The 26,913-nt window shown below is 43.4% G+C and overlaps 1 protein-coding gene and 1 long non-coding RNA gene across 2 annotated transcripts in view; one reads left to right on the top strand and one right to left on the bottom strand.

The window, feature by feature from the left end:
- Positions 1–1,336: 1,336 nt before the first annotated feature.
- LOC115030604 (uncharacterized) lies at positions 1,337–23,020 on the bottom strand. The gene is made up of 3 exons (XR_003836191.2): positions 22,884–23,020; positions 1,939–2,057; positions 1,337–1,641 (listed from the first exon to the last, which is right to left on the bottom strand). It is a non-coding gene; the product is annotated as an uncharacterized LOC115030604 (long non-coding RNA).
- Positions 23,021–23,065: 45 nt separating this feature from the next.
- Positions 23,066–26,913, top strand: part of Slc2a2 (solute carrier family 2 member 2) — a 31,357-nt gene continuing 27,509 nt past the window's right edge. The window contains exon 1 of the mRNA XM_021158043.3: positions 23,066–23,199. Coding sequence (XP_021013702.1) covers positions 23,185–23,199 — 15 coding nt within the window. The 5' untranslated portion in view covers positions 23,066–23,184. The remainder of the gene's footprint in view (positions 23,200–26,913) is intronic.

Below are 26,913 nucleotides of genomic sequence, written 5' to 3'. Positions count from 1 at the left end.
CTTGGATATGTGCTGTGTCCTGCCTCCCCCACCCCACCCCCCAAAAAAACCAAAACAAAACAAAACGAAACTGATTCATGGTGTTCCTCTGATTGTTAAAATGTCAGCTCCACTCTTCCACACCAGAAAAATCTCATTGTCACACCCTAATTTTACACTTTCAAATACTATATTTTAGAAATGTGGCCTTACTTAGATTTGGGGTATATCAATGATCTGATCTGGGCCCAGGCTACTTTCTACCTGCCATAATGCTTTTAGAATACAAGCCAAACTATGCCACTCTTCTTCTAAGCTCTACAGTGTCCTCCCAGCTAGCTCAGAATAACATATTCATGTGGCCAATAAAGCCAGTGAAATCTTCCCTACCTTTTCATCCTCCCCAGCTACCCTTTCTCTGACCTGCTTTCTCTGTTCACTTGGATCTAGCCACGTAATCCATGGTTCCCCCAGAATACCCTCACAGCTTGCCGCTTCGTAATAGGCTATTCAGAAACCTCATCCATCACCTACCTGCATAGTTTGCTCCTTCACTTTCTTGAGATCTTGTTGACAAAGCTTTTCCTCTCAGAGAGCTGTATTATAGAAAACCACCACCTACAGCCACCTTCCGAGTTACCACCATTCATAGCCCTTCTCACTTTGCTCCTTGGTTTGTCTTTGAAGTGCTTTGAAGAATACCTAACAGGCAGTAGCTACTCAGTAAATGTTTATTGAATGGATGTTTGAGTAGAAATAAACAAGAACAATTTTGAAATCAAAATGGCATAAACTATGTGATTAATTTTAGTTTCTATACCAAAATTAAAAAGCTATCTTCAGAGGCCATAAAATCATAAAACACAGCTTTGTTTTTATATAGAAATAGAAAACCCTATGGATTTTCAGTCCTTGCAGGGAAGACTCCTGACTTTGACCCTGGCTATGCTTTCTTGCTTCATGAATCACCTTTACAAACTAAGTTACAGGATTAGAAGAGGAGCTATTATATAGACTGCTGAAAAAAAGCAGCATTTCAAAACTCATAGACAAACACAAGTAATGGTCCCCTCTAACCTATTATCAGTGCAAAAGAAAAAAAAGAGATTCAGATTTGGGGGTGTGGGAAGAGGGCTCTTAATTTTGTTTTATGAAATAAATGTTAAATCACAACAACAGTCACAGACCTTCTGCCAAATATAGCTTCAAAAAATGCCTGATGACATTTGGGTCTTAAGAATCCTTCAAGTGGCAAGAGTTGTGAGGCCTCCCTGAGCCTCTTACATCTGTATATATTCAACGTCATTGAATGTTGTTGCATGAAGTTTCCTTGTAGGATATTGACACATGCCTTCTGATGGATTTATTGTTTCACCAAGTCTTGTAAAGGGCACACCCTGCAGTTCCATTTGTTCAATCATGTACTTATCTCCTCCCTTAATAAAAAGAAATATTTTAAAAAAAGAAGGCAATCAATGATGTAACTGAAGGAGCCTAACAATGAAAAAACTGTTCCTCCCATTCCATGTCTTCTCATAAAGATGCTGTGACAAAGAAATGTGATGTGTAAGTCATTCAAAATAGCCAGTGTCAAGGTCTTCATCTTTCCAGGACCAAACCATGTAGAGGACCTATGGTGTTTAGATGCAGATATCTTGAGTCCTTTACAAGAGAATAGTTACAGCTGTAAATGGAGAATGTAAAACAGAAGTGGAGAAGTATCCAAACTGTGACAGTAATCTAGAACAATCTAGAAACCAGAAGTTTCAGTCGTTAAAATCCAATAAATATTTTATGTAAAATATCTTACCATTAGCTTTCCCTAAAAGTATATCACAACAGCTTAACAGCATTCTTTCATTTGTTACAAATACTTCTGTCCATATTTTTTGACAATAACAACATGAAATGCTCCTGACTCCCTCCCGAAAATAATTATCTTGTTACAAGTCAACTTACCAGGTGAAGTCATAAGAACAGGGTTGGTGAAGCTGTAGCTTCGCCAGAGACTACATAATCTCAGGTTTCATCTTCTTAACCAAGTTAAGAAAAGAGGTGTTCAGAGCTATACACCATTGCTGCAGCAAAAAGACACAGTACTCATTCAGAGTTGGGATTATCAAATTATCAAGATTATCATCGATGGAGTCAAAATGACCCAGTGGGCCTCACATTTGGAGCTGGTGATCATCATGTTAGTGTTCAGACATGGTTGAGATGGATGCTTATAAGAAATGGCTGCCCATTTAATTAAATGCTCCCATTTGGCCCATTTAATGTTGGCAGCTTGGAGGCTTGGAGGATTTTGACATTTCATTGGCTAGTGAAATGCAGAACATGGGAGCACTGCTCAAGAGGATTCACAAATGTACAGACTTATATCAGGACAGGAATACACTGCCTGTCTAAAAAATTAGGCAACAAAAGCCAACATCATCCTCCTGTACTAAAGCCTATTGGTACCTACTCAGAGTCTACAACCAAGGCTGTCCTCACAAGGTAAGTGGTACTGTTGTAGCATGTAGTTTTTGCTACCCTACTTTAAGCTCCAGGTAAACCACACTACCAGCCCCGGCCCAGAGGATATTGGATTTGCAGATGAAAAACACAGACATGTTGCTCAATTTCAACCTACCTTATTGGTTCAATTGCTGGGCTCCTCTAAGCTACCCTTGGCTACTGTGCTCTTCCCAATACTCTTAGCTTAGCACCCTAAATCTGCCCTCAGCTTTAGTTGCTATCCCAGACCCAGTCAGGACCCTATGGCCACTCCATACTAGTTTTCACATGACTGGTGGCCTTGCCTCCCTCCGAAGCATGATGAACTCTCCCTCCTCTGCATCTCCTCACCTCTTCCTATGGGGACCTGGAAGTCCTGCCTCTTTCCTTATGCCCAACAATTGGCCCTGGCATCTTTACTGATAGATCAAAAAACAATTGAGGAACAGGATCTTAGCTTCAGAACCACCCTCTACAGTAGTAACCTCATATGACCTTCCAGAAACCTCTATAGGTGCCAGTACCATCAAAGGGTGTACATGCTGTGAGACAGAAATCACCACAAAACTCACCATACTCCAGGTGCCTTGCCAGATAAAGACTGATTCTCAGTCTTTTAAAGTATGATGAGTCTGTCATATATGCCAGAGAACTTAAAAGCAACAAAAAGTTCACAAATACTTTCAAATGAAACTCCATTTTACAAGCAATTTGGGCATTCATGACAGAACTACAGACAATGCTTGGTGGACACATGATGCAACGGAACCCTTCCCTGCAACTAACTCCCAGCTGGGCAGAGGACCTTAAGACTTCCATTTGGATCTTAGGTGTTTTATGACAATGTTTGTATATAGGGAAAATGCTAATGATCATGGTTTAGTTCATTCTCATAAAGCTATCTTAATCACATCCACATGTAAGCAGACTCAAAAACGATAACCTTTTTTACTTTTTTGGCCAGTTCCTATGCCACCTGGAGGCAACTACGACCTGATTAGAGCATGGCTGCCCACTCTATGTACGAGCAGATAAGCAAGGTGCTTGTTTATCAGTTGCCTGTGCTACATGCAGCCAGCCCCACACCTTATGCTGAGGTAGAACTGTAAGACCCCCGAAACTGGGGAGACCTCTGCTCAAATCCCAGGATGAGCTGGCACCCCAATAACTCGAGAGAAAAACACACCTGATGCAAACTGCAAGAGGCTTTATTGTCAGCTAGCTGAGGACGAACTCCTTCACAGAAGCTGCCGATGAAGAAATTAGCCCTGACTATCTCCGTTCCCCCTCTCTAAAAGCCCCAGTCACTTAGATAGCTGAGATGGGTAAGGCAAGGGACAGAAAGCACACATTCTGAGATAATAACGGAAGGATAGACTAATTTTTGACAGAGGAATGAAGAAATGTTGATGGAACCCAAAAGAAGTGTGAGGGTTTTTTTTGGAGAGACATAAATACCTATTCACCCTAGATAAGGCACTAGGGCAACAGCCGAAAAAATGATTCCACCAAAGTCTAGTTTAGGGCACAAGAGAGTTTATTGGGGTTACTTACAGGAGCATGAATGATTCACAGGTACTTAAATCAGTAAACAAACAAACAAACAAGCAAGCAAACAAAAACAAAAAGCCATAAAACCAAAAAGAAAAATAAAACACCACACCCCCAAGAGGTCAGTACATAACCAGCAGTTTGGCCGGTTACAGAGGTTTCCTCATAGCAATTGTTACTGGTTATATAATCAAAGGGGAGTCCTTATAAAAGTTATAAAATTCAGGAACTTCCTAAGCCTTGTAATTTTTGTGTATTTCCTGAGTCTTAACAAGCTTCCCACCAGAGAGAATTTTCAATATGGAGGAGATTGTTATACAACAAAGATTATGGAAGCTTTGAAGAAATGACCTCTCCAGCCTATTAACAGAAAACAAAAAGGAAGTCTCTTAACTAGCCAGAAAAGGTGACCAAGGTTTAGAGGAATAGAAAACACATGGATACAAAAAATGGCAAGTAGTTCCACGTGACAGTTTTGGTAGAGCAGAAAAACAATTATCTGGCCATGTGAAATATATATTATTTCTTCTGGGCCCCATGTTTACCTTTCTCACTGGTGACAAGGGTTCCAGAACAGAGATAGCCCACTTCCTGTCATCTAGTAAAAGAAAACCATCTTTAAGGACGGTTGCTGACTCTCATGTGTTGATGGGAAGTGCTGCCAGGTCCCTACCCCATGAGTAGATTCTTTTTGCTGCTTCTTACAACACTAAGCACCCCAGTTTTCTCCAGGGAGCTCCAGCTTTGCAGGATGGGACTGCCCTGTTGTCCTACTGGCTCAAATGCACCTGGTGAAAAAACTATCACTAAAACCACATTCTGACCATCCCACACCATGTAAGCAGCAATCTGGTATGCTGATGCCATCATCCTAGACAATGCATGACAACCTCAAAAAAACACAACATTAGGACATATGTTCTTTCTTCTTCCACTCTGCACAATCCCCTGATTGTCCGGAAGGTACAGAAACCAAATGCCCCAGAGTCAGATAGACAAATCAGTTGGTAAAGCATTTGCTGTGCAAACATAAAGCTCTGAGTTTTATCTCCAGAGTTCACATGAAAAGAAAGCAAAGTAAAGCAAACAAAACAAAAACAAGCAAACAACAAAAACAAGTGTTGTGCTTGTTTATAATACTAGCACTAGGAAAGTGGGAAGAGGGGGATCTCTGGGGCTCACCAGAAAACAGCCTAGCCCACCTGATGAACTACAAGCCAGGAGAAAACCTGTCTGAAAAATAACAAGGTGGATGGGACCTAAGAAATGACATTCAACATTGATTTCTGGCCTATATATGCATACATATACCTGAACATGTACACATACACACACACACACACACACACACACACACACACACACACACACACACACATGAAATCAAGGCTCCAAACCACTAATTCCTCATTGTAGCTACTATTTTTTCCTATATAAGACTTTGAGAGGAGCGACTGGGATTGATAACTAGCTACCCTATGTCCTAATTCTCACAGCTCATGAGAGTTAAAACTCCAGAGTGAACTTACTGCTGGAAACACACCCTCCTGCTCCCTAAAGCACTGCCACTCATTAGAGACCTGGACCCCCTACTTGGAGACTCTATACTATATAACTCTGCTAGAAGATTCTGCCAAGGCATGGGACTCATGCCTTTGTAGGTCAGTCATTTCAGTTTTATCTGGAAGTTAATTTAGTAATACCTTTCAGTATGTGGAAAGTATTCTTTTAAAGACATTTAGTGGTTGCCATTTTTGTTTGCGACATTCTCACTGACACTACTCAGAACAGCTTCATTGTTCATGTTGACTGTCTTATCAATGTTCAAACCTGCGTTTATTTAGGTTGAGAGTATAAATTTGATTATTCAGTACTCATCTTTTATACCTGACTTTTTAAATAGGCTTTTCCTTTCTATCTGATTTAGTAGTGGTCTTTATTTCTACTTCTTTGTGATTCTGAAGTCTTCATCTTGCGTCTCACATCCTTTGAACGTTTAAGCTTCTGCATATTTGCATATTTGAATGCATAAGCTTTTGAATTTACCTTTAGATGTTGTTTATCACCCTTTCTTGTTGTTTATTTAAATTTTTCCTGTTTTTATTTTTCAGTGTATCCTTATGCACCCTTCCACATACCTTTTCTCCTAGTGCCTTAGAACTTGGTCACCATTTTATGTTTCTAAATGTTTGGATTATATTTCTGAAACATTTTAATTTTTCTTACAGGTTTTAATTTTAATTTGTAGTTTATCCTCTGGCCTCTATTATCTTATAAATAGCAACATGAGCCTGATTGAGAAAGAACTTACCCAGGTCTAACTCAGGGCTCCGAGTAAGAAACCATCTCTACTATTACCACTGCACCCCAGGGAGGGGGTGGAGGGGGAGAACACCCTATTCTATGAAACAAGGGAATCTCCACAATAGCTCACCAAAGATCTGTCAGAATCAATGTAACAGATGTCAGTGACAGCACTCGGGGCAGCTTGTTCCTTTGCCATCCACTGCAGCAGCAACCTTTGTGAAAGTTCACAGTGGCAGCAGACAAAGCCTTGCCTTCTATCTGCGGCTGAGATGCTGCTTCCTTCCCTTACTCAATAGACATTTGAAATATCAGTCTTCCGGGCTCGCACGTTATCTCTGGTGGCACTAACTCGGCTCAGCAAGCTAAAGGATTAAAATGCTAAGCAGGCTTTCATTTGGCAAGAAATCTGAAAAGCTGGTGGGTGAGCCCAGTTGGCAAGTTTGTGATAAGGACAGGAAGAAGTAGATGAGAATCTCGCACTCGGGGCACTAACCCCAGTGGGGCACTTGAGACTTGTTTTTGAGAATGGAGCATCGGCAGGAGAACCAACCTTATGCTTGCATACCCTCGCAGCATAAAAATGAAAAACCTCCTGGGGGCTTAGTGCTGAACTTCTCAGAGCCCACCTACCTAGTGAGCTGAGTAGCTCAAGTGGCCCAGGGGCAACAATAGAAGAGGAATGTAGGCTTGGTGCCAAACCATCCAGGCCTGTATTCCTTCCACTTCGCCTGACTCTTCCTAGGCACCCAGCTCTCTATGTGGCAAAACATGGAGCAATGTGTCCCCATCAGTGGGAAGGCAAAGGTAAGGCCTTGGTGTGGTACCCTTGCTGATGACTCAGAGAGAAGGAAGCACGCGCTCTTCTTTCATTACAGAGAGAATCTCCTAAGGAGAGTTTTAAAAGACAGAAAGAAGTGAGGGGAAAGACAGTGTAGTCACAGGCTAGACTCAACACTTTGTGAAGAGAGGCTAGCTCATACAGTTCCACTCTGGTGCAGCACTGAACATCCAGAGCAGTTCATAGTACTGCCTTGAGGACCACAAAGCTGCATCGTTGGCTGCCGTGACCTTCGACTCTGATTCAAGCCTTGCTTTGGATCTCTGAACAGCCAAAATGCTACCTTCCCACCCCAAACACTTCATAGTGCTTGACCAAATCTGCTCACTCAGCTCCAAGGCAGGAGGTGACTCCAAGCTGGGAAGAAAGGGGACATGCCATTCGGGCTTATCATGCTAATCTTATCCCTGACTCCCAGGATATCTGCAGAGGTGCATTCTGTGTTTACACAAGTATTTACAGCTTCCCAGGGAGGAGGACAGGGCTAATGAAGTCGGGCATTTTTCAGAGATCCACACGACAAAGGAGCCCTTGGGTCAACAACTTGTCCACATGGGGTTGCACCATCTGCTTGTTTCCATGCATTCCTGGAACTCCTATCTCATAAACAGCTGACATTTGACTCCTTTGGCCCTGACACTGCTCCTTTCACTGGTGACCTGTTGATCAATAACACAGAGCAACACTGTTTGTTAACCCTCAACAAGGACCTCATGATCTTCGCTCCCATATTTTATGTCCACCTCATCAGCTTCCCTCAGCAGCCTGCAAATGAACTGCAAATGCTTTTCAAAGCAATGGCAGAAAATAGCTCAAAGAGTATCTGAAAATGATTAACCCAAGGACATTAAAGAGACACAAACTCATAAGAGAAAGATGCCCTGCAGAGTACTGTGTCCATTTAGGTATATTCAATTGGAAAAAGTGGTTAGGAACAGAGCATTTTAATTGACTTCATTTAAACTGGGATGATTCAAGGATTATAAACAAAATTTTCTGTGTGCAGCACTAGCATTCAATTTAGATTAAATTGCCTGGTGATTAATTAATTTAGGACAGTGCTCACCGAGAAATTGCCATCGATACACATCTGTCAAAACAATTTGCCACAGACTGTCACACCTCTGGGGTATGAACAATACAAATCTGGGGGATACCCACTCAGTAAATGGCCCCTTGCTCTTCCAATTAAAAATTCCATGATGGCCAAATATCACAAACTGTAGATGGGAAAACCGAGCATAGCTTCTCTAGCTAGCCAGCTCAAAGGTCCCAAGGAATCCATGTTAGCTGTTGGAGAGCATGTTTGTTGAGAAGAGAGAGTTACAGAAACTGAGAGCATAGAAATATTACCAGCCAACACCAGCAAGTGATCACAATGTGTTCGGATCGTGTATGTTCTGCTTTGTTCTGAGCACCACATCAAGACTAGGTCATTTTGTTCCACAGCAATCCCTAAAACTAATGCTCTTCCCATCTTGCAGGAGATAATAAGAGCTCATCTGCCTTGTCTTACAAATGGTATCTAAAAAACATGAAGCAAGACTTGCCCGTGCTCAAGGATCCAACCCTTGCAGACAAAGAACAAAGCCAGGTCTCTAGTGCTCCAAAGTCTTGTGAGTGTGAATTCTTTTTCATAGATGCCTTGGGTTCTGAAGAAACATTCTAGAAGGGTTAACTTCCCTTCTCTCCAAAGCCATATTTAGCACATTCAGGGGTGACCAGGGGATCATCTGACATGGCTGAGGTGGTAAGGCATCTGGTTCTCCCTTGTGCTGGATCTTAGACATGTAGAAGCCTGCAGTGTTGGGCGATGGTCGGTGTCCAGCCAGCTACTTGAGCATGCATGGAGGAACTGTGTAAATTCTGTCTGTGGATTTCTGTGCTATACTGAAGGAAACAGATTCAAAGGGGAGGGTAGACGGGAACAACAATAACCAAACTGAAAGCACAAAGGTGACTTTGAAGATGTATGTGCCCAGGTGGAGGCAGGGACATCTGTAGCTCATCACAGGATTTATACATCTTTCCCAAAGAGAATGACCTCATGCGTTTGTATTTAAGCTTGATAGTCAAATAAAATACATATTTTTTAAAATAAAAGAATAAAGAAATGGAAAGTAAGAATAGGTCTGGCAACACTAGTTGGTAACTTCATCTGTCACCTGCAGTTCCATCGTGGGAAGATTTGGAAGCCCCTATCCTAGTAACTAACTCCTCCTTGACTAGTGCCACAGACTGGGGGTGTGACGTCCTATAGGTCCAATAGCCAACAGAAACCTAGGATAATGAACGCTTGATGCATTGACACAATGGGATTACATTCAACTATAAAGAAAAATAAAATTTAAAAAACTTCAGGATGTATCTAGAAAGCATACTAAGCAGTGACCCAAACTCAGAAAATGAAAAGCCATATATTCTCTCTTATGTGTAGATCTTAATTTGTTGCATATACATGTATGTGGTGTGTGTGAAGTAGAAAATTTTGGTTTCTTTGGAGATTCAGCTGTATTATGTGATGTTTCTCTGGAAACTGTCTTATGAGAGGATGTTTTGGCTGAAGCAGATAAGTGGGAGGATGTTTTGCTAAGAACAGACAGGTGGTGTTTTTCTGGAGGCAGCCTGGGAAATGGGCATGTGATGTTTTGTCAGAGAGGATGCTTGAGAGAACACATGATGTGTGGAAAGGACATAAATATAGTCAAAAGGACAGTGGACAATGCTGGATGATATTGGTACACCTTGCCATTCTTTGTTGGTCTTCATTTGTCATGACCAACGATCTTCTTGTGGTGTTCCAGTGGCTTCTTGCTGCTTCCGCAGATTCCAGCCCATTGGCAGAGCTGTTCAGTTTCTTCTGGATCAATCTGCTGTTGCTGATTTGTGAATGGTGTTTGTGAGTGGATGGAGATGCAGCTGCTGATTTGTGTGAACTAAACTGCTGATATCCTGCTCTAAAGACTGGAATTGCCCCAAAAAACTGTTTCTGAACAGGTCCACACCCTCCTTTGCTCTATTAACATTTCCTTTCTACTGCCTCTGGTGGGTGGTGGGCTAGAAGGGAGGATGAAGAATTTAAGAACCTTATTAAAAGTAGGTTTTAAACAATCTGAGCCTGTGTGTGTGTGTGTGTGTGTGTGTGTGTGTGTGTGTGTGTGTGTGTGTGTGTGTGTGTGTATAAGAATATAAATAAAGCCTCAGAAACTAGAAAGGAGACCAAGAGTAGAAAACATATAGCAGATCAGTAAAAATAACAAAGGAACCCATGGAACACAAAAGAAGAAGAGAAATGGAGGAGTGGAGTTAGAAGAAGAAATTGAGAGGCAAGGGTTTTGAAGAGATAAAGGGAAAGGAAAATCTATTAAAACAAACTATTTGAAATATCCTAATGATACTACAAATATCTTACATGCTAAATTTTAAGAATAAGTATTTTAAAGAGTATAGATTTTATGTTACCTATTCTTGCCTCATTTTAAAATAAAATACAAACAACACCTAGTAGTACTCATATGATAATTTCTGCTTAGCTAAAATAGAGATTAATATGCTGTAAAAGTGAACATATTATGTCCTTTTCAACATAATTACACACACAAAGGGATTGATGGCTTGGAGCATCTCTAAAATGTTCAGTACCATTCTTTATGTATGTGCTTCCTAAGTTATGGCTCATGAGTTTAAAGACAAGAACAGCAGAATTCTGATAGTTCTGAGCCCTAGTTTTCCTGTTTTCATCCATGGGTAGGAATGGAGGCTGAGCAATTTGTTCGTGACAGACTTTGACAACAGTGACAAAGTACTTGAGCAAAATAACTCAAGAGACAAAAGATCTACTGATTTTTCCAGTAATTACAGCAGTTTTGGTCTGTCCTTGAAGTAGGCAGCATGATGGAGCACCTCAAACCATGACAACCACAACCATGGGCTACTTCCTCCTTTTCCTTTGATTCCTTTTAGGTCTCTAGTCTTCAGAATGGTGTCAGTTGACTCAAATCGAGTCTTTCTCCATGGTTTCTCTTCTTTGAAAATGGGCCTGACTCACCCTGAAGTATGCTTTATAATCTTCTGAGTTTCTGGGGAGAGTCCTGAGATTGACATGGGCACAGCCATACTAAGGACCCCGATGCCTCAGACCTGTGGAAGTGGTAAAACCTTCTCTGTGTGAGGCTCAGAAGGAAGGCAAAGTCTTACTCTGGTCCAAGTGTTGAGTGTTTATCAATGACTGACAGTGTGTACAAAAGCTATCACCGCAGCTTCCTCCTCCAGGATGTTTACAGCTTGAGACTATTCCTTTGCAGAGACCTCTTGCTGAGACTAGCTTAAGCTTGCTCCCTTGCCCCAGAGGAAGAAAGGGCAGAAAATAAGAGACAAAAACAGGAGATAGAATGCTAGGAAGAAGAGGAAAGGAACAAAGGAGAGGGGGAAGGGATATGTGTCCCAGAGGGCCAAAATACCGTCTCTAGATACAGAGGATTCAGCCATGACCCATAGGTAAATGGCAATTTTTACAGGGTCAAACTCTGTGTTAGGATGAAGTGTTTAATTTCATTTGAACATGTGAATTAGGTGAGCCAAAGGGGTACTTTTGATTACTGGATTTAAATACTTTGATAGCTAGACGGTGATAGTCAGCCTCAAGAGAAGACTATGGCCAATAAGGGATTAGACCTTGATGGCTAGCTTTAGGAATGTAATCTAATGGTTTTTAGCAAGGCAGAGGGAATAGAGGAGTGGCTAAGACTGCGAGAGCCATGTTTGTCATGCTCTTGCCTACTGGAGTCCCTACACTGAGCTTCTGAGTTGGTGTTACAGTGGTGCCTGTCATCAGTGAGAGCACAGCCCACCTGATCCTAGCGTTCCTGTACGTGCCAATCCTTTCTTCACCCCTCGTCTTCCTGGTTAGGTTGCCCCTGAAGCTGTTCTGAGTGCAGTTTCTCTTTATCAACTCCAGTTGAGAAACAAGATCAGACAGCACATTATGCACGACACGACGGCCTTCAAGAACAGTGCAAGCCGTAGCTGCTACATTAAGTTTTTCCTGTTAAATCTCATTAGGAAGAAAACAAATCTCCAGCCAATGCTGTAATTGGTGATTTAGTTATAAACAGAGCAGTTTTGCGAACATGACAATAGAAAAGAAACAGTCTTATTTCCCCTCCCCCCCCCCTGTAGCAGGTTCCTTCCGCAGGGAACATTATATGATTTATTAATGTGCTTTTATTTTCCTTTATGTCATTTCACAGATCATGATGTTGTGCTCCCATTTATGCATTTAGATGCATTAATGCATAGAGCCATATATACATTCATTCCTCATAACACATAATACTAAGAAAGTGCTTTATAGCTGAAGGCTCATGCCATTTATTACAGGAAGGAGCTCAGTCTCTTCCTTTGATATATTCATTACTTCTTGACACATTTCGGGTTTTTCTCATGCTCTCTTGTGGTTCTGGACCTACTATTGTATTATTAGATTATTATGACTTCTGGATATCCCTCTTTCTCCTCCTCCTTCATATCTATTGAATTCTTGTCTATTTCATAGGTACAGTCTCTCGCTTCTGCCTATGAAGCATTCTAAAGTGTTTTTTAATTAAAGTACAAGTCATTAAACTCATGGGATTGCTGGAAAAGAGAGTGGTCCCCTGAGACTGGTGTATATCTGGTTCTTCACTTTGGATCATGTGAGTATCTCTAGGTTATCCCACAGTTATCCATAAGAAGTCATTAATTCTTCATTAACCTATCCACAAAGAGCTGCTAAACCAAGTTCTAGAGAACTACAGAAGAAGGAAAAGAAGCCAGGTGTGATGACACACCTCTGTAACTCCAGCATTAGGGACATGGAAGCAGGAAGGCCAGAGTTCAAAGCCAGCCTGGGATACTTGAGACTTTGTCTCAAAAGACAAAAGAAACAGCAGGTGGAGGAGGAAGAGGAGAAGGAAAATTTTAAAAAAGTATGCCTATTGTTTTTTCTTCTTGGTAACACAGGATGCTCTTGTAAGAATGCAACTAGATAACAAATGCCCTCCTTTGTTCCCTGCTAAGGCTAGCTTCCAGAGGAAGTCCAAGTAGTCAATTTAGGTCCCAGTGCATCCAAAGGGAATCTACAACAGCCTGATCAGGCTCCCCTGGAGACTCAAACTCTGGTATTATTATCATTATCATTATTATTATTATTATTATTATTATTATCATCCTTTCATCCTTCTCCATCTCTCTCTTCACACAATCAACACTTGTCATATTGTCTGCCAGAAAAACAGCTTATATTTATGAGATATTCTTTCTCAAAATGTTAACATCAAAACTCAGGCTTTAGTTCTTATTAGCTTATCTACCTCTAAGACATGCTCTAAGAAAGAGTGATCTAATTATTATTAGCATAACTGCTTTTGCATCTTTCTTAAAGATACAAGTTTTAATTAAGGCTTGAAACCAAAGCCTTTCTTTTTTTGAGACAAGGTCTCCGTGTAGCTCTTGGTGGCCTGGACCGCTCTATGTGGATGAGGCAGGCTTTAACCTCACTAAGTGCTGGGTTAAATTGTGCACCACCATGCCCAGCTGAAATTCAAATCAAACAATTTTTTGTGGCCAATAATTTATTTTTAACATTTGCTCAAAATAAAGACTTCTAAAACTGAATCTTTTCAATGACTCAATCCCAACATCCTCAATGGTATACTCATCGTATCTCTCCTTAACAAAGGGAATCTGGCAATTCTTATTGTGGGGATGATCTTCACAGAAAAATTCCTATGCTGATTGTGTATGGGGATATGATAAGAGGAGATAGGGGGATCCTGAGACCCTTGGCAGTGTAAATGTCTCTTCACAGTGGTCAAGACTAGTTATTAACTGTTCTATCAGAGGTCTACAGCATACAAATGGAGAAAGGACCAAACATTCCATGCTGTGGGCCACATGAATGATAAGATGCATATTTTCCAGCAAAGACAAAGCAGAAAAGGCCACAGCAAAAATCTCAATTCAGCTGGCTCTTAGAAACTACCTAATTTTGTGACTTTGAACAGATCATTAAACTGTTTCAAATACCATCTGTGAAGTCAGATCTATAATATAGCCCATGTCAGAGTAATGCCCTCAGGAGATGGCATTAGTTTGAAATATGAAAGACTACAGGATTACCTTTTTGGAGAATCATCATTAACACAAATAAAACTCAAAACAATGAGGTTCTAATGGGTATTTTAGCTCAGTTAGGTAGAATTCGAAGGCATTGGAACTCAGTAGGGAATTATTTACTATATGGGGGTAAGTGGATGTAGGTGGGAAGAGCATCTGTGTAGGTGGAGTTTGTGAATGATACAGTAATTATTCTTCGGTGCTTTGCCTCAAGACTGCCTACTTTCTTTGAAATGAGCCTTCAGGCTCCCTTCAAAGTAAATCCACATTCCCCAAATTGATTGCATGTTTGGAACCTATAGCAATAAGTGGAATCCCCTAAACATACCATCCTGGTAGTAGAGCATCAGCCCCTCCCTGGAGCTGTGGGGTGTGAGAACTGTTACCTCCCTAGAGAGGTCTTTAGAGCATTGGGATAGCCCAAGGCAATGGACACAGGTCAAGTTAAAAGGAACTGAGTAGTCTAGAGTTACACAGCATGGCTCAGGGTTACATTATCTGAATCCATAGGCTTAGTGTTCGCCTCAGAAATTGGAGAGAAGACAGAGAACATGTGCATGCGCAGGAATTGCTGCTCTTAGGCCCTCTGATTTCCTCTTCTTTCCTTTCATTATGGATTCACCAGTTCTGAAAGAATTAAAAGACTAGCCCACCACTTATGTACTGTATACCTTTTTCTCTGACCACATAAGTCCACTGGTGAAGCCATCTGGGCTCGTCTAACTCTCCCCCCTTGGAGCAGCCTCTTCACTGGTCACAAGAGCCATACATACCTTACTCTCTGGCACAGAGGTGCCATTACTGCTACACAGATACTGTTGGTTTTTTCCCCCGGTAAAGAAGAAAATGAAGTTGACTGCCCCCAACAAAATCATTAAAAGGAAATAGAAAGCACAAAGGACCTTGCATTTTAAAAGAAAATCTATAAAAGCAACTTGTGGAGAAAGGGGTAGCTATGTGCAATTGAATAATACACTGAAGAAGCTGAGGAAGAGAGCGGGTCGCTAGTTTCATCCTCTATATTATATGCCTGGCCTTGACATTCACTTAAGCACACTAAACTTACCAACAATTTTAAAAATTTCTTTGAGTTTGAGGGTTGTATCTATCTTCTTTGCAGCTGTCAACCATGCATGCTCTTGTACTCAGGCAATGTTCGGGAAATATTTGTGGTCCTCAAGGTTATTGTTCATTGTTCTGATGTGGTCCTGCGAGAACCTGCCTCAGCCCCTGACAGTTGGTCACTTAGACAAATTCAAACTACTTTCAAGACAGGATCTAAAACATCGACCTCAAATCCTACAGAAAATTCTTAGAGACAGCAACCTTCCTGCCCAGGTCACTGCTGTCCCCAGGCTTGGCACATAGTTGATAATCTACATGTATTTGTTAAAGAACTAACTGAAGAACCACGATCTGCAACTGATTATACCCAGAGCCTGGGGGCTGATCCTTATATTGGAAAGCTTTGGACTTCCCTCTGTTAAGAGGAAGAAAATCTCACTCAACCTTAACCTGTGCATGGTGAAGATGAAGACACAGCACTATAGTGGGTTTGGCCTCATGCTGCTTGTATTCTAAGGTTAAAGCGTCTACATGGAAGACTCTGAGGGACCCTGCCCTCACTTGGTTCTGACTAGTAAGTAAAGATACAGGCAGCCAATGGCTGTGTGGGGCAGTCAGAGGCGAGACTTGAGGACTCGAGGGCTTGGGAATAAGAGGGAGAAGGAGATCCACCATGCTGGGAGAGTGTAGAGGAGAAGAGATTCCTTGCCTGAGAAGAGTGGAGGACAGAGAGGCATAGCAGCCATGTGAAGGAGCCAGGAGAGGGCCGGCCAGAGGGCTGCCCAACTGGGTTCAGGGCAGCCAAGGTAGAATACAAAATTTAGTAAGTGATAACTCGGGATTATCAGTGGGAGGTGGATTAACTGCATGGAGGTTAGACAGTGACCCAGCTATTGTGATGATTAAGGCATGTTAAAATATAATAAAACACATGGAGGGACCCATGGCTACAGCTGCATATGTAGCAGAGGATGACCTTATCTGGCATCAGTGGGAGGGGAGGCACTTGGTCCTGTGAAGGCTTGATGATCCGGTGTAGGGGAATGCTAGGGTGGTTAGGGGGTTGGGGGTGGGCATATGGGATAGGAGGTTACATAGGGGAAACCAGGAAGAGGGTATACTTTTGAAATGTGAATAAATAAAATAACCAATAAAAAAAAAATAAAGGCTGTATGTGCATCTTTCATCCAGGAGTGTAAACCATTGAGGTGGGTAGCAAACCTGCCTCTGAGATTCATTTAATTATTTAATTCAACACAGCACAGTGACGTTGTGAACTATAATGTGTGCTTTGAGTGGTTTAGAAACAGTTGGCAGGATTCTCAGTGTTGCTTACTGGTTTGTTTATGAAGCTCCCTTTCACCTTAATGGACAGTTATCTGGATCTTCACTATCAGGCAAAGACTGCGGAGAGAGGATATTTATGTCATATGGGGTTGAAGGTATAATCAGGAGCCTCCAATAAAAAGTCTGTGTTAATCAGTTAAGTCTACTGAAGTTACAGGATTCCAAAGTCACTGAGCCTTTCTTTCCCTTACATCTTGCTTTTGCATAGTGGACCAAAATACAGAAGGCAAAAACAACTGTTTCTCCATTGATGTATGGATGTGATGGGGAGAAGAGAAGATTAGGGAGACCTGAAGCTGCCACATGGGAAAGTTGGGTTAACGGATACAGATGCTTACGCTTCTGTGTATTGTCTTTCGTTTTGTGGATTTAAATAGGTACCTGTGTATGCAATGACACATGTGTAGTGCTGGTGGGGGCCAGAAGAAAGCATCCGAGCCCCTGGGGCTGGGTGATGTGGTGCTGGAAACAGAGCTCGGGTCCTGAGGAAGAGCAGAAAGTATTGCTAACCATTGATCCATCTCTGCCCCAACATGAAGCTCTTTAAAACTTGGTTTATTTTTTTCCCACTTAGGTTTTTATTTGTTCATGTGTTTGTAGATAATTAAGTTTCCTCCCCAAAGGTGTTTAGAAAGTAGACTAGGACTTCTATTCTTGGGAAATTTGAACAGCTATCCTCAACCCACCCCTTCTGCTAAGTACAACACCCAGGACACCAATGTAAGACAAACACAGGAAGACTGACTAAGGAGTACATTTTTGAGTTTCTTTCTTTTTTTGGTGGTTTTTCGAGACAGGGTCTCTCTGTATAGCCCTGGCTGTCCTGTAACTCACTCTGTAGACCAAGCTGGCCTCGAACTCAGAAATCCACCTGCCTCTGCCTCCCGAGTGCTGGGATTAAAGGCATGCACCACTACGCCCAGCTTTGAGTTTCTTTAATACAATAACTCTTTTAGTCTGGCCAAATGCCACCAAAAATAATATTTAATACAACACAGTGGGCCAAGGGAGCCTAGACTTCTACTCAAGAGGCTACAACAAGATGATGATGATGATGATGATGATGATAATGGTGGTGATGGTGATGATGATGGTGGTGGTAACAACAACACCAATAATAATAATAATAATATTGATACCTACAACTGGTCACATGCACAGAGTAGGAGACTATGAGTGTGCTCACCTCTAACTGAGACATCTGTATCATGCCCCTTCTCCTGGAGTTTGGGGATCATTTCCAAAGAAAGAGCAGAAAGATTATAAGAGCCAGATGGGATGGATGTTTACAAAGAAACAGTATTTGCTAGACAGGTCAGTCTGTTGTATACAAGAATTTAGCAGCTGTGGTTGTGACTGTATGTACAAGACTTACACATTGTACCTAGCACTCACACTAATAGCCTGGTTATGACTATAGTCATGGTCTTATAAGATGTCATCATTAGGGGAACAAAGGCTCCCCACATTGTTTCCCTGGGACTAAACCACCAACCAAAGAGTAAACATGTTGGGACTCATGGCTTCAGCAGCATATGTAGCAGAGGATGGCCTTGTTGGGCATCAGTAGGAGGAGAGGCCCTTGGTCTGGGAAGGTTTGATGCCCCAGTGTAGGGGAATGCCGGGGCGGAGAAGTGAGAGTGGGTGGGTGGGTTGGGGAGCATCCTCATAGAAGCAGGGGGAGGGTTAGGGGGTGGGGGAGCTGCAGAGGGGAAACCAGGAAAGGGGTAACTTTTGAAATATAAATAAACAAAATAGCCAAAAATGTTGGAAACTAAAAAAAGGGGGGCCCTGGGGAAGAGGGGGAGGGGAAAAGGCCCACACCCCGCCAGAGTTCCACCTATACTCTGGTCAGTCAGGCATGGGAGGGCTGCTATCTACCTATCCACTCATCCCTGGGTGGGCATTCCTCTATCCCACTCTTCAGGGGGTGGCCAAGGTGCAGCCCTGCCTGGGGACCCCGGAGCTACCTTGCTAAAGCCCTGGGGTTAGAGGAGAGAGGAATGAGGGAAGATGTTCCCAACATCTGCGAGAATGAGCACAGCCTTGATGGAGCAGAGACTCTCTATGGTTTAAGAGTTTTATTATAGAACTGCAGGGAGAAAGAGAGAAGGGGGGGGAATCTAGAGAGAAAGAGAGTAAGAGAGAGGAAAGAGGAAAGGAGAGGAGAGGAGAAGACAGAGGAGAGAGGAGAGAAGACAAAGAGAAGGGAGAGAAGGGGTGAGAGTGAGGGGTAAGAGGTAAGAGAGTGAGGTGGGGCTGAACAGCCCTTTTTATGGTCTTCACTATTGCTAGGGAACTGGGGAGGAATTTAGCCTTAAGGTCAGAAGCTTGGATCATTGCCTACGTGACTACTGACGATGCTTCTCTTGTGGGGGCTGTGGGGGGGTGGTAACTTAGGCAGAGCCAGAGTTCCAGGAGCATGAGGGAACGCCTACTTTGTCATGAAGGTGAATTATGACCACTGGTGTTCAGACCTCAGCTCAAATGGAGACCAGCCTGCAATCCCCCACAAAACAAACAAACAAACAAACAAACAACCTCTCCACATAGACTGACAAATATCTCAAAAAAATTTAATCTTGTAAAAAAGTGGAGAAGAGTGTGTCTGATTCGTTTTTGTGGGGTCTGAGAGCGAGCTCTGGGTAGCTACTCCAGATGAAAGTCCTAGCACATCTAACTAAAGACAGAATGTCTGTTACCCCAGGTTAGCAAGCAGGAGAATGGCCTGTCACCCCCCATCCCCCTCTCCTAAAAACATTACCATTTTCTTTGTGGACCAAAATACGCCTTGACTTTGTTGCTCCTCTTCCTCCCTACCATCAGTTCCGGCAGCCAGAAGCAAGCATGAATGGTCACTCTGCCCTTGCAATTTGCGGCCCCATTTTGGCTCATGCTCCAGGCCAGTCCACCCCTCACACAACAGCAGAGCTTATCTTTTTGTTCTATTTTGAGGTCCTTACCCTAAGTGTTCTGGAATTCCCTAATGACTTGGGGATAACTAAATTCCTAAACCCCCTGCTTCTGGTCCGGGATACACATAAGTGCTGCTGCACTGGGTTTTCTAAGGTCCTGGGGATTGGATCATCTGCGGCTTCATGCATGCCAGGCAAGCACTCTATCAGCTGGGCTGCAAGCCGACCACTAGGGGCAATCTTAAAACAAACAGTAGATCTCGGTACTCTGCTGCCTCTTCGGTGATTTCCCATGGCCTTTCACATGATTTCTAGCCCACCCCGGTGGTCTACGAGATCCTGCATATCTATGGCTGCTGTCTGTCTCCCCAGTACTATGACAGATGAATTTGAGGTAGATGGCTGAACCCTGAGTAAGAAAGAGGCCTCAGAATCAGACCTATCTCAGTGGGCCCCTTAGGCCAAGGTGCACAGTGAGAGTTCCCTGCTTGGGTGGGGGACACTAAACTTGCAAGCAGGTTTCATAGTGTGAGTTAACGTTTAAAATCAATCTTGATTTCCACATCTAAAACATGCAATTGGACAAGAGGACCAGGGAAGCCAGGCTAGGGGACCCGACCTTCAGGACAGAGCTCTTCCTGTGAAGAACTTGTCCCCTTGGTTTACACTCTTGCCTTTTTGCCCTTACCTACAGCTGACTCAGTGAGAGAGGAACACAGCAGGGTTCTCTGAGCTGTCTCCTTTCCTCTCGTTTATAGAGACAACAAAGCCAACAAAACAATTCCTGTCACTTTACTAAAAGAACAGATAATAAAGGGGAGAAAGGGAGATGGGGTTACCATTTAGTTTCAGGCCTCTTAATTAATGATGTAATCAGGATGTGACCTGAAAGATTTAAAAGTATAAAGCCAGGTTTAGAGAGGCCACCTAGAACATTTGCTCTGCAAGCAGAAGGACCTGTACTCAGTCTCTAGGACCTAGTACTGGTTGTACCTGCATATAACATAGGCATAGGGGCAACGAGACAGATAGATCATGAGCAGAGCTGGTTCTGTGGTGCAGAAGGAATCTCCGAATGCTTCTGAGATCTCAGCAGGTAGACGTCATCCCAGGGCAAAGTACAAAAATCCAGGTTTCATTACTAGACTTTATCCCACAGAAACTCGCAGCTCCTCTGTGCGCCCTGAAGCTACAGTTGCAGTTGCGCATGAGGTCTATCTGTGGCCTGAGTTCACCTGCCCAAATCAACCTGTGCAATGCGCTCTCTCTACACTCAAACTGCAGGTAGGTTTAGCCCACCCCCAGAGGCTGCACTGTCTAAATGAATCGTGCCTGCAATGGGGGAGGAGCAACGTCCCTGACCTCTGGACGCCCGCTGGAGAGAAGCACGGCAGTCTTGGACTCCCAGGTACAGCCCCGCGATGAAGACAAACGCAGTTACTTCAAGGCAGACTTCAAAAGAAAAAGGTAGAAAAACAACCCAGGGCAGCTGTCACTCCTGATCAGCACAAGTGTGTTTTGGGCAGAGCCAAGTCAGTCAGCGGGAAACAGTTGTCAGGGCATCTCCCCTCTGGATCATCTGTGCTGTGTAGGACTGGACACGTGAGACCCTGGCGCATCTTGGTGCGCTTGAAAGCCTAATACCAAAGCGGAGCGCAGCGTCTCTCTCTCTCTCTCTCTCTCTCTCTCTCTCTCTCTCTCTCTCTCTCTCTCTCTCTCTCTCTCTCTCTCTCTTTCTCTCACCCCCCTCATGCCACCACACCACCACTGTGCCGAGTAAGCGAGTTCAGCCCTGAGAAGTGCTGAGCAATTCTTGGCACAGAAGGGAACGCTATAAAGATTAATGTCACTGCTATTAGCCCTTTCCATGCCTGCCTTCTAAGACATTGCACGCTGTGTCCCCACTTCAGTGTAAAGTCCTGGCAGGAGGTGACTGGGTCTCATTGGTGATAAGTTAGAACATGCGACCATGCTGAGCTCTGCTGAAGTTTGGGCTTTGAACTTAGTTGTTTGCCTCCTGTGTTGTCACCTTACAGAAATATGGACACACATTAAAAACAACAAAAATTTAGGCATGGCCTGACAGTGCCTATAATCCCTGCACTGGAGTGGATCCGCTGGCCTGTCAACTTGCCCACATGTATGGCTTTCAGAGTCTCTGAGGTGCTGTCGCAAATAGAGACGGGATAATAGGGTAATAGAGGAAGACTCTCAATACTGATTCCTGGCCTTCACACAGAGGAATACACATATAACACATATACAGAGTGACAGACAGACAGACAGACAGACAGAGACAGAGAGACAGACAGGGACAGAGAATGAATGAATGAATGAATGAATGAGAAGAGGTGGGAGAATGTCAGACTAATTAAACCCAGTTTTCTTTCCTCCTTCATGTTCCTGGCCTTTGGCCACTGGTTCTTACATTTCCTCTGCTGTAAACTGGTTCCATCCAGATGAACTCTGTGGATGGCAGTGACCACAGCTGGCAGTCACAGGGAAGCTACCCAAACTTTGGTATCTTCCCCTCACCCCCCCACCCCCCCTGTATTTTTGTATCAGATGCCACAGGGGATTCCTAGGAAGAAACAGGGTTAAGGCATGTAAGCAGAATTCACTGGAAACCCAAGGCTATAGCAAGCACACTCCGTCTCCCAATCAGGCTCTCTATGTGTAGCCAAGGCTATCCTGCAACTCTCACGTGGTCCAATGAGCCTCCAACGCATAGTCCTCTCGTCCCAGCCTCCCCAGTTCAAGCATGTGCACCACCACATCTGGCTCCGAAATCTCATCTTGAAATACACTGAATTAATAATAACAATAGAACACACACACATTGCCTCTATCTACTGAGAACTTTTTCTGTGCCAAACATTTATCACGTTATTTCCTTTAATCCCCTCAACAAAACGAAATGAGTGTGCTATCTTCCCTATTTTATCAGGTCAAATATCAAACAGTAGAAACCTAAGACACAGAAAAGTCACAGGGTTTAACTAGCTTAAGTTCATCCTCAGTAAAGTGCTGTGATTCAAACCCCAGTGCAGATCCCTCCATACCTCACACAGATAACCGATGCCACCACACTCGGTGGCCACAGAGCCCACAGTACTAATTTTCTGCAGAACAAACTGCTCTGTGCCCTTCACCCTCCCAACTTTGTCTTCCCGACACCACTGCATGCCTCGGCTTCCACAAAAGACCCCACAGGCTGCCCCTCTCACCTGTCCCTGTCCCATTTCTGCCACACTCATCAGGTTGAAAATGGGTCTGTCTCTGGTTTGTAACTTATACCTATGAGACCTGCTACTGTGCTCAAGCCACAAGTCATCGAGGTAAAGGGTGTATTGATTGGATTACCATCAATACTCAGCTTCTGTTTAAAAAGGTCAGAACTACCGCTGCTTGCTCCTCCTCCTCCTACAATGTATAACCAGGCAAGAGCTGAGGACTCTGGCTGGTCAGCTACTCATCCACATTCAGTACAGGACCTGGATTAAGAGGACAACTCCACACACACACACAATGTCAGAAGACAAGGTACAGCAACCTTGGGGTCCTTTGGCTTTGGTTTTGAGGAGGTTGGGAATCTATTCAAGGCAGTGAACTTATACGCTGGCACTGGATGCAGTTACCACAGATCCAGGCTACCTCTTTGCTTGGTCAATTACTAATCCTTTTGGCTACTGAGCAAATTCCATGTTCTTATTCAGTAATCGGACTTTTCAGGATATTTGCTGTTTTGAATAGCTATTGTGAGAATGTACCTACCACCCCCACGATCTGGGGAAAGTTAACAGGACTCAAATCATGAAAGTGAATCTGGAATGTTCAAAAAATGTCCAGGAATGAAAGGTAGTTCTAGATTCAGAGACTGAGAACTGGCTGTTGCAGGTGACCTTGGACCATGGGAAGAAGAAGAAATGATGGGATGAAGCACCATCTGGGGGACTATGACTTTGGGCTGACTCTTAGCTAATACTAGCATAGCCTGTGTTGTATTCATGGCTGTGACAGCATTGCAATCAGACAGAGAGATGCCTTGGTTCTTAAGGAGAGTACCAGTTGAAGTCGTTAGGAATGAGGTGACACAGTTTATCTGCAGCTTAATTTTAAATGGTTCAGACAAACCAATACACGTTAAGAAACCAATGTAGTGAGTGTTAGGTAATCACTGGGGAGCAAAGTGAAGGCTGTGGGGTTTTCATTTCTCTGGTATTTCAATGTCTCTGTAGATAGAATCCTTTTTCAAATAAAACCTTCAAAAGAATGTGTCATTCTTCTGCGCTAAGTTCTCCCCAACCCCTGCATACGGCAATGGTGTAGACGTTGATAAATCTTCACCCCTGTTAAGATACTCATACACTGACCTGGTGAGGCTGTGCTGAGTGCTGCTTTGTGAGGGACACCACGTATTGTGAATCAGCCAGGCTCGGGGGTGAGTTCTAATGCTGTGTGTGCTGCTGGGACTCGGACTAGATCAATCGGCCTTTGTGTTTTCTACACTGTGCTAACATAAGGACTCCTGGTGTCTGACACGGGCAATCTGGGCTTTCTTTTAGTGATCTGTGAATGAAGTGATCTCTTCGGAGTTCAGAGTCAGTAAAAGACAACATGAGGAAGGCTTAGAGGGCAAATGTTTAAATGTCAGTTATGTATTTGTACAATGCATATTTAAAGAATGACCGAGAAATAGAGATTCTGTGAGTACTATAGCTCAGGATAAAGCTACAGCAGGGAGAACTTTAATGATGATTCACTAACACAGAGAACACCGAGAGTGTGGGGATTGCCATAAAGAACAGCATATTCAGCTTTGGAGATCCACTGGAGTTTAAGGGCTTAGGCAGGGGGTGGTGCTCAGGAGAGTTAGAGAGTCAGCATAGACAATTCCTTGATGCACAGAAAGTTCATACAAGGGGTGCTCTCTAAGTTCTCCATTTCTTCTGTTGGAAAATGGAGGTGCCAGATCCACATACTACGGCTTAAGTTCCCTTCCGACTGAAAACCCTACAGTGTGAGACGTAGCTGGCCTTTTTCTAAGTTGGATGTGGACTCACCTTTGGCCTGGCTTTTGGAAGCACGTGGAGGCAAATCATATGCTTTCCTAGTCAATCAGTCATCACTGCAAAGTCTGTTCTTTTATTTAGCAATGGGAGTTTAACTGTTCCCTACTGGGCTATCTGCCCCAGACTGGAAAACCTTCCCTGAGCTTGGCTTCCTCAGCCACCGAGTGCAGATCATCTCTCGGGCTTTGCACGTGGTTCTGGATATTATTAATGATGTATGGAAAGTTGATAGATGGTTGTTGATAAGCCCAGGTCATGACATGACAGTCATATGACTAACAGACCTCCCCTGTGTGCCCTCTACTTGAAGAACAACACAAGATGCCTCCAGTCAACAGTCACAGCATACCCGTCCTGTAATCCTCCTGTCACCTGCTGTCACTGCTCTTCCATAGCTAAAGGAACTGGGGCGTAGGGATACTGGAGGCCATCTAGGACCCCTTTCTCAGTCTCCTGACTTTCTCCACTGCTTGTCCATACCAACAGATGACATATGACTTCTAAGCCACAAAATAAATTCCACATTTTCTCTCATGTAAAGGCTCAGCTACTTCCTTAATTTGTTTAACATTTTTATTCTTTCTGTGTGTGCAGTGTGTGTGTGTGTGTGTGTGCATGAATGTGTCTGTGTGCAAGTGTGATGTGTATGTGGTCTGTATTATGTGTGTGAGTGTGTGGTGTGTATCTGTGTTAGAGTGTGGGTCTGTGTCTGGTATGTGTGTGTTATATTGTGGTATATATGTATGGTGTGTGTCTCTGTGTGTCATGTGTGTGTGTGTGTGTAGTATGTGTATGTTGTGTTGTGGTATATGTCTGTGATGTGTGTCTGTGTGTGTCTGTGTTTGGTATGTTATGTGGTGTGTGTCTGTGTGTGAGTGTGTGTGTAGTAGGTGTATCGTGTTTGTGTGGTACGTGTCTATGTGTGAGTGATTGAGTGGTATGTGTCTGTGTGTGAATATGTGTCTGTGTGTGGTATGTGCAGTATAGAATATGTGTGGTGTGTATATGTGTGTGCAACTGTAGTATGAGGGGTGTGTGTGTGTGTCCAGTGACCATGTGTTCCTGTCACAGTGCACATGTGCACACAAGACTACTTCCAGGAGTCAGTTCTCACTTTCCTCCATGTTTGTCCCAGAATTGAATACAAGTTGTCACCAAGTTTGGTGGCACTTGCCTTTAGCTGCTGAACCATCACCCTGAGCCTCTCGCTATGGTTCTTCTTATTCTATCCTTCTGTGTCTATCTGCAGAACATTTTAAGTTGGACATGGGAACTAGTTTCTCTGACCAAAATTTATTAAGCCCCAAGTAAAAATTGAGTTTTAAAAAATGCTTCCAGCTTAGTTATCTCATGGCCTGTGAAGAAATTTAGAAAAAAAAAAAAAAAAAGACCTTAAGATTTTTTTTCTACTTGCCTTCTGTACAAGTTCTGTCCATTTCCACATTCCCCCCCCCCCTTATTCAAGCACTGACAAACAGCAGGGTCTTTTAGAGAATAGGCAAAGCCTTTAGAGATCCAAGGCCTCCACTGAGTGAGATCCCCGCTGAACTGCTTTCCTTAGCTCTGCCTACCTGCTCCCACCGAGCACTTTGCCATTAGAATGGGTGAATGGGTGTAGGTGGGACTTTTTTTTTTTTTTTTTTTTTTGGTTTTTTGAGACAGGGTTTCTCTGTATAGCCCTGGCTGTCCTGGAACTCACTTTGTAGACCAGGCTGGCCTCGAACTCAGAAATCCACCTGCCTCTGCCTCCCAAGTGCTGGGATTAAAGGCGTGCGCCACCACTGCCCGGCTTAGGTGGGACTTTTTTGTGCTTAGTGGTTTTCATAAAATTTCCCTGTCATGCACAAATTTTTTTCAATAGACAGCCACACCACCTAATGACTTTGCAAGTATAGGATCTCTAAGGACCTTGAGATGGAATGGCATGTTCCAGGCTCATCCGGAAGCGTTACGCCTAACATCATACACTCCTGAAAGTGACAGACTTGTCAGGACCTGAGGGCTGCAATGTTCCAAGGACAAGGCAGCCATTGTCGGCTGTGATGATAGAGGAAGACTATCCTTACCCAGGGAGCATGCTGGCCTCTGCAACCGAGAGTCCTCGATTTACAGCCAGCCAACTAAGAGTCCTACCACAGGAAGTGAAGTCTATGACCAAGTAAAAGTTTTCTTCTCCAATTTCCAG

The sequence above is a fragment of the Mus caroli genome, unplaced genomic scaffold, assembly GCF_978045245.1.
Source record: "Mus caroli unplaced genomic scaffold, Mus_caroli_1 scaffold_3, whole genome shotgun sequence".
Taxonomy (NCBI): domain Eukaryota; kingdom Metazoa; phylum Chordata; class Mammalia; order Rodentia; family Muridae; genus Mus; species Mus caroli.
This window is presented reverse-complemented; position numbering and strand designations above follow the sequence as displayed.